The 8,858-nt window shown below is 35.9% G+C and overlaps 1 protein-coding gene across 1 annotated transcript; it reads right to left on the bottom strand.

The window, feature by feature from the left end:
• Positions 1-3,929: 3,929 nt before the first annotated feature.
• On the bottom strand, positions 3,930-5,752 carry LOC106769081 (cytochrome P450 89A2-like). The gene has a single exon (XM_014654546.2). The coding sequence runs from the start codon at positions 5,630-5,632 to the stop codon at positions 4,121-4,123; it is 1,512 nt and encodes a 503-aa protein (XP_014510032.1). The 5' UTR covers positions 5,633-5,752; the 3' UTR covers positions 3,930-4,120.
• Between the last annotated feature and the right edge of the window lie 3,106 nt (positions 5,753-8,858).

The following is an 8,858-nucleotide window of genomic DNA, read 5'->3' as shown; positions in this document are numbered from 1 at the left end:
CGGACTAAACGTCTGAACTAAGGGCAGCACATGCCTTCCGGACTAAACGTCTGAACTAAGGGCAGCACATGCCTTCCGGACTAAACGTCCGAACGGACTGACTGTCCAAGTTCTTAAAGGCAGCACTTGCCTCCAACATTAAAGGCCACGTTCGCCCTGCAGGGTAACGCCATTAAACTAAGAGTTCAGGATAAGCAATTTTTGCAGGTCCTTTCAGAACATCATCATTCAAACATGAAGAGGCCAACAACACCGGACGGCCGACGCATTCAAGGCGATACAGAACGCTGAAATCAAGCGCTTCTGCATAAGCAAGTAAGTTCACTTGAATTCATATTAACTAAGTTACTTTGTCTGAAGAAAAATTTCCGCCGAACTGTCAGCGAAGTAAACCCCTTGTTACGCCAAAACGGCGAAGGGTGAAACATATCTAGGGTAAGGAAAATTAAAAATCTAACCAAAGGCCGAAAGCCTTCAATCGTACATACAACATTGCGTTATGGGCCGAAAGCCTTAAATTTATTCCCAAACGATTGCGTAACAGAAATCAAGAACAACAAATAACAAACATTCAAAATTGCAAAAGAGTTAAAAAAAGATTTTTAAGGTCATCAACAGAGTAATGAAGATTTGACTAAAGATCTAAGATTTTGCAATATTTGCTTCCTCAACGATGGCCTTCTCAGGAGCAGGCACTTCACCAACATCGATGGTCACGTTGCTGGCTTCTCCCAATGGGTCAACAGGCTGTACAGCAGCAGGAGCATCCTCTTCTTCTTCTTCATCACCATCTGAGTAGGTTCCAGCAGGAACCTCTTTGGACAGGATCATTTTTCCATGGAGAATATCTTTCTCCACGTCCAGAGGAAGGTCTTGCAGGGGTCGATTAAGCAGGAAGGCAGCTTGCCTAATAGCCTTTTTAAATCCATGGGTATGCTCTAGAATGATTGCCTCCGCCATCTGCCTTTCTCGAGCCTTAGACGCCATTAAGGAACTCTTCAAGGTATTCCTTTCAATGGTCAATTCATTCATAGCCTTCCGGGCGGAGGCAAGATCAGCAGCTTGACGATCAATTTCCTTCTTGGCTGCCTGAAGGGATTTTGTTGCATTTTCAAGAATGACACGACCTTCATTGATTGTTTTCTCAGCCGCCTCATATTTTGGCCCGCATTCAGAATGGAGAAGTGTGAGATCCATTAGTTGCTTTTGTAAGCCTTCAATGTCGACCTTCTCCTGATCACCCATATGGACTAGTTCTATGGCAGAGGCGGTGGCACGGGCACAAAACTCCAAAATATGCTGGCTGAGTTGTTGGCGAGACGTATTCTTCAATACCTTCATCTCGGCTGGGTCAAGTTTGGGGTCTATCTTGTATCCAAGATCGAAGCCGACATCCCATACGTCGTTCGGGAGATCACGATCGGCCTCTGGGTGTCCGGACTCGTCGATAGCAGGCCCTTTAGAAGGGTTCCTCATTCTTTTCCCGGACGGGGCTTCCTTGGTTTGGGGAACCACCCTCCTCTTTCTTTTCAAAGGGACTTCTTCTTCACCCTCCAGATTGACGACCGGCGCTGTTTGGGGAGGGGTTGTCATGGTCCGAACACTGGAACCTTGCCCTTGCACAAGGTCTTTGGAGCAGTTAAACCAATCAATATTGGCTTTCTTCTTGCCCATGATAGCTGATACAGAAAAAACTTCAATAAGCAAGATCATCAAGTAGTAATTGTTAGTATGAAAACATACCAGAGACTCTTGAATCTAGGTCGTCGTGCGCCAGACAATTGACTAACTGCTTTGAAGAGAAAGGGCGAAGAGATAGTCCTTCCAGTACATCAATGACCTCTAATTCGTAGGCTGACAATAAATCCCTATCCCAAGAAGTTATCGAACGAGGGTGTTGAGTCCAATATAGGGGAAACCTCTCACTATCATCCTCGTTGAGGAAAAACGGACGGCCTAAATCGGTAATAAGCACTCTAAAATAGTGTTTCTTAAAGTCTTTATACGAATCAACGTATAGTTTGAACAGGGTATTTTTGGGGTCGGAGATAAGTGAAACCCAACCCCTCTTGGGAACCGGACGGGTTCTAAAGAAATACAGAAACATAGGGGCGGTCAGTTTTATATCTAAAAATTTACAGATCACACAGAACGACTGAATATAACCCAGCTGTTTGGATGAAGTTGCGTAGGGGCAACATTTAAGTGTCTCAACACATCCATATGAAAATCAGAAAACGGAAGTCTAAGATACATATCAATGAACAGACATGAATACATGTAAAAGAAGTGCCTTTCAGAGTTATGTTTATGATGGAAGACCTTTTCGTCTTCTCGACAGGGGGCTAATCTCACAGAACGCCCATAACTTAGATTCCTAAGGATACAGCTATTCTCTATCCAAAATTCTAAAGATACTTTATCCACAAAAGAGCTAAAGATGTCGTTAACATCTCGTGATGCCCAATCGTAATTAATAACATCGGCATAATTTTCGGCGAGGTCGTCCACTGCGACGCCGCCATGAATAAAAACCCTACTACCATGAACAAGGGTAGAAATACCTACTTGGTCTGCGGTGGAAGGCCTATCAGACGAACTGGTTGGTATCTCTTGCCCCCTTTCTTCCACCATTGACGACGGCGAACCAAGATTAAGGGAAGAGCTCATAATTACCTGAAGAAATGGAGTTACTAGGAGATAGGGAAAACGATATTCTGGCGAAGCAAGAAGAGGAAGGAGTGCTCTAAAGTTTGAAGAACAGAAGAAATGAAAGTGGCGGTTGCAGAAAACCCTACATTAATTACCCTATAACTGGCAGAAACCGTCAGAAAAACCCTTGACCGTTGGATCGAAATAATCTGACGGCCACGCGATCATAACTCTTCAACTGCTCACAGGGCGAGAAAAAACTAATAATGATTTGGAACTCAATCGACGCGTTTCAAAACGCTGCGTTACGGTAAGAATTCAAAATACTTCCGTAACGAATGAATGACTGGCTACTTAGGGTAACTCATGACCGCCCGGTACGCCAAAATTGCATCTCACATAAAGCGGTCGGTCAGTTGAGATTACTCGCTGCAAAAACCGGTCGGTCCAAATTCCCTCGCACTTTAAAGTCCTACATTCATTCGTTGGTCAAAGCCCAACGCTTCATTTGGACTTGGGGGGATGATGTACGATATGCTATTTGGGCCGAACAGTTGCAATTAGTAGCCGAACGGTCCAAGATGATTAATGGGCCTCAATCATATTAATGATAGGTCATTATCGCTTCCATTATTGGGCCAATGGTCCATCATGAGAATATAATCCATCGCAATAATATCTTAACAATCTATATCAGAAAAGATCAAATAAGATATGAACNACCGGATATTCAGGTATAGCCGTTTATATTATATTCTGTTTATATTTGCTAATAACCTATATATACAGGACTGGAATCATATACCAGGTACGCTTTCTNATAGATAACTCTGCCTTACCATATAGTCGAGTGATTTCACTCTGCATTCTCATATTGAGAACCTTCAGTCTTGCTTTCAAGGCTCTTCACCACTTACCCTGACTTGGGCGTCGGAGTGCCATTGCAGGTACCTCCTCCCTGGTCGAAGCTTGGAGATTCCGAACAGTTGAAGATTGGAAGACAGCGGGAGCACCACGTCATCCAGGTTAGTCCATTCGATCCCCAAAATATTCGTACCAAAACAATATAGATAAGATATTTTTGTCTCAACTAGTAAAACATAACCATTATGAGAAACAAATTTGTCGTTTTGCATTTATGTAAATACTTTGGCGATAAAATTCGTCTATTAACTATTTCTCATTCCACTTTCCCTCACTACGTACCGTAAGTACTAAATGGTTATACTTTACTATGTAGATCCCCTACACGTGCTTGCAAAGCGCAGATACCGCAGTTAAATCTGACATGAACTGTTCATCTTAACAAAGCAAAACAGAACTCGTAAAACAGCAAACACACATCACAATCTTACACTATAACCACTGAAGTATCTATCTATCTAAATATATCTCAATCACATACCACGAAAAATTATTTTCCAAAACCATTATTGGGAGGCTTATTATATATTGAGGTGGGTCGAGTCTAGATCCTAGGAGAAAGATGAACCTGTAATGGATTTTTCATTACGACAGTAAACTCTTGTTTCTCTGATAAATCCACATCTCCTCCCTCTGGAACCTTCCACTCGAAATTCCAAACCAGATTAGCCACAAAGTACTCCAAATGAAGCAAAGCGAGATTATAGCCAGGGCAAATCCTCCTCCCAGCACCAAACGGCATCATCTTTATCTCTTTACTTCCAGTAATGTCAAACCCTTCATCATTCATAAACCTCTCTGGCTTAAACGTCATTGGATCCTCCCATACCTTAGGGTCCCATCCCATCTCTGCCACCATGAAATTCACTGTCCCATTCTTAGGGATCATGTAATCATTAAAAACCACGTCCTCACTTACTGCATGCGGCAACACAAAATGGCCAGGTGGGTGACGCCTCAAACCCTCCAAAATCACAGCCTTCAGATAAGGAAATTTTTGCAAGTCTTCTTCTTTCACTTCTCTGTCTTCTCTCCCATCCATTACCTCCCTTATCTCACCCACCAATCTCTCTTGCACCTGCGGGTACTTCACCAAATTCGCCATGATCCATTGCAGCGCCGTAGAAGTCGTGTCTGTGCCCCCGTTCAAAAACTCATTACACAGCGTCACAATCTCCTCTTCATTGAGCTTGCGTTTCTCCTCGGGCAACTGCAAATCCAACAAAGTATCAACATACGAAACAACACCTCCATCCTTGCCTTGCTTTTGCTTCCTGTCTCTTATAAGTGGAACCATCACGTCCTCTTGCTCCTGGCGAAACCTAAGCATCTCCTCCCAACGTTCGCGGAGCAAAACGCGGGTGACTTTGGGCCAGAAATTAAGGATGTTAAACCTTGTAAACCCTAGAAGTAACTGCCGTTGGACGCGCTCGATGTCTCTGACTTTGCCCTCATCGAGTCGCTCCCCGAAGCACATGAAGACGAGCAAGCAGAACATGGAGTACTGGAAATGATCGATGACTCTGATGGAATCGTTGGATTGAGAATCAGATTTAAGGCGAGCGAGGAGGGCTTGGAGGACCCAGTTGCGGATCTCGGAGAAGGACTTAACGCGTGAGTGGTGGAGCACCTCGGAGGTGAGGTTTCGGCGGAGGATACGCCACGTGGGACCATAGGAGGCGGAGCTGATGTTGCGTTGGTCGCTGGTAAGGATTTTGGAGGCGGCGAGAGCCTTGGGGCGGTCGGAGAAGAGGGAACCGTTTTGGACGAGGGCTTGGTGGGCGAGGGTGCGGTCGGCGATGAATATGGCTCGTTGAGATCCGATGCGGATGGTGACGATGGGGCCGAACTTGGCGTGGAGGTTTCGAAGAATCGGCTCGAGTTGGCTGAAGGATTTGAGGAGCCATTGGATGCTTGTGACGATTGGGATGTGAAGAGGGCCTGGAGGGGTGTTGATGGTTTTTGTTTGAAGGGAGAATATTGCTCTTACGATAACGCAGACGCACGCAGACACTAGGATGATGAACCAGGCTTCCATCACTGCTCCTTCTTGCATCACCTTTCCACCAGAATTATCAGTGTTGTTGTAGATAAGGCGCCTAAATATAAGAACCAAAAGCCTCAAGCCAAACAATGCGCAAACGACAGTTTAGACAGAGAAAAAGATATCTTTATTTTAGAATTTTTATAAGAATCAGAAAAAGAAAAAATATAAATAATGAAAATGAAATATGGATGAGTGATTTGAAAATAAAATTGAGATCGTAGGATATAAATAATAATGATGGTTACATGGATAGGATAAGAAGACACACTCGGCTGGTCATAAAGTGGGCCTACATAATCTCTTGTGTTAAATATTAAATTAAAGTTAATAAAGTTTTTGTTAATACATTTTCAAAAATGTTATTTGTATTTAAGGTAGTAATATAATATTATAACTGCTGTTTTTAAAATCTCAATGTGTATATATATATATATATATATATATATATATATATATATATATATATATATATATATATATATATATATATAATGTATAAAATATTCAATACAAGTCTAATATAATTCATTTGAAATGATAAATAATTATGGTTAAATTCAAAAATATGAAACAAGTTCCAGCCGAAAAAAAAAATCAACTAATAATTGTTTTAATAATAATTAATATTAATAATAATAATAATAATATTATTATTATTATTATTATTATTATAGTAAATACATAAATATAATTACCATTATTTATATTCCTCCTAAACCCAAATTCCACATAACATTCCATTCCCAAATCCAAAACCCTAATTGTACTCACCCGCTTCAAACTTAGCTAAATTTGTGAACCCTGAAATCAAATTCAATCCCACAACCTCATTCATCCTACAAATTAACTATGTATGAATCTCAGGCAAAGCCTATCCTATGCCAATGTATATATTATCAAGGACACTTGAAATTATTTTAACAATTGACCAAAACTTCGAATTTACAATACCCATAAAATATAATAATTAAAATGCATCTAATTAATGGGAATTAAATTACTGAAATTGGTACTGTTTATAGATTATCTTAATAATTAATTTTAATTTTGAAGCCTTTAAAATTAAATAATGACATTTTACTTTTATGCACTTTTTTATTTTAATTAATAAACAAAATTCAATGTTAAATAATAAATTACCAAGTGTGACCATTCACCAAAAATTGAAACTTAAAATACCATAAATATAATCAAATTAAATAATTTTAATAATATATAATGAGAATTAAACTAATGAAATTAATATTACATCAATATATATATATATATATATATATATATATATATATATATATATATATATATATATTAAAATTTATTTTTAATTTTGGTTATTTCAATATTAAAAAAATAAGAGTTTATACTCTCTATAGTTTTATATTTAATTAGTAGTCAAACATATTAAATAATACATTAGTGTGGGTATTTACTATTGATATTGTTTTAAACTAAACATAAAAATTAAATGGTGAAAATATAAAATTATGATAGAGTATGAATTAGTAAACGAAGTTGTTATAGGAAAAAAAAATCAAATTTAAATTATTTTAAAATATTGTGAAATCTAAACGATTGTATAATTTTTAAACACCTCAAAAAATAAAATTTTGTAAGCACAATCTAAAATTAAATCCTTACAAAAAAGTTAATAAGTTTTAATTATTATTTATAAGAATGGATTGCAGTTTTGAATATTGCTATTATATAAAAATTGAGATAAGAATGCATATTAGTAGGTTGATTTAGACAAGATTTCAGAATTATTTTGTCCGCAATTGCTTGATGCATCCCATCAAAGTTGGACTACATCCTATCAAATATGTGGAATAACAAAACTAATTTTATTTTATTAATTCAAACATAATTTTTTACTTGGCCTAGTCTGTAGCCACGTGTGTGATCTCCTTCCACCCTCGCAATTGCGATTTTAGCCACAAATTTGGAGCACCGTGGAAAAGGGTTGCGGTGCATTGTGTTGACTGTGTATGGCTAAACTTTTATTTTTTACTTTCTCAAATGGGTAATTCGGAAAAAAAAAACTTCTTTTAACAATATTTTTTTAACAACTTTTTAACAACGTATATGTGACAGTTTGTGATTGGTCCGTTTTAAATATTTTTTAAACATAAATTCAAATAGACCAATAAAATGATGACACGTATCTCATTGTAAAAAAAGTTGTCAAAAAGTGTTGTCAAAATATTATTATCCATTCGAAAATCCACTTCAATCAGAACTTGGGGTTGGGGAGTGTAAGCGTTAAATCTGTATAACCAAACAACAAATTTCGAATTAAAGGCTTTTTGAAATATTTTCTTGAAATATATTTCGAAACATGTTTTTTTGGAAAACATTTTTCTAATTAGATGTTCCGGAAATATGTTTTAAAATGACAACTTAGGGAACATGTCTTGTCTCAATATATTTTGGATACGCTGTTACGACAGAGTATTGGGTGTTTCACATGCGTCTCCAAGACTTCATCCTATACTTCCAACTTTTTTAAAAGATTTACTTTTAACCTTAGTAAATATTATTTTTATTTTTAACTTTCTATTTGATTTATTTTTAACCTTAATAAATATTATTTTTACTTTTTACTTTCTATTTTATCTTTTATTTGTAATTTTATAACTATTTAATTTAATTTAAAAAATTAATATTATTTAATATTTTTTTGTATTTTAATAATTATTAAAATATTTTTTTTCGCTTAAATTAAATTATTATTAAATTTTAAATAGAAAATAAAATTTAAGAAAAAGTTATCCGATATACAAAAGTTTTTAATAAATTTGTTTTTTATTTATAATTTATTAATTATTTAATTTAATTAAAAAATTTAATATTATTTAATATATTTTACATTTAAATAACAATTAAAATATAATTTATATTATTGTAGTTGTAATATTAAAAATATTAAAAAAATAATAATAATTAATAAACGTAAAATTTTTTAAACTCTATTTTATTAATTTAATATTTTAATANAATTTAGTATATTTATATATATTAAATAAATTTCTATATAATCATTTTTATTTTTATTAATTTTATTTTAATTATTTTAATTTTAATTTTAAAAATATAAGTGTTATATAAAAAATTAAATTATTTTGAATTTTAAATAAAAAATAAAATTAAAAAAAAAGGTCATCGGATATTGGTATCCGATAACAGATATCGGATTTCCAATTCTGATAGGAATGTTTTCAAATAATTTTTAATTTAT

This window comes from Vigna radiata, chromosome 7 (genome assembly GCF_000741045.1).
Source record: "Vigna radiata var. radiata cultivar VC1973A chromosome 7, Vradiata_ver6, whole genome shotgun sequence".
NCBI lineage: Eukaryota > Viridiplantae > Streptophyta > Magnoliopsida > Fabales > Fabaceae > Vigna > Vigna radiata.
The sequence above is the reverse complement of the archived record's forward strand: the minus strand, read 5'-3'. Positions and strand labels throughout refer to the sequence as shown.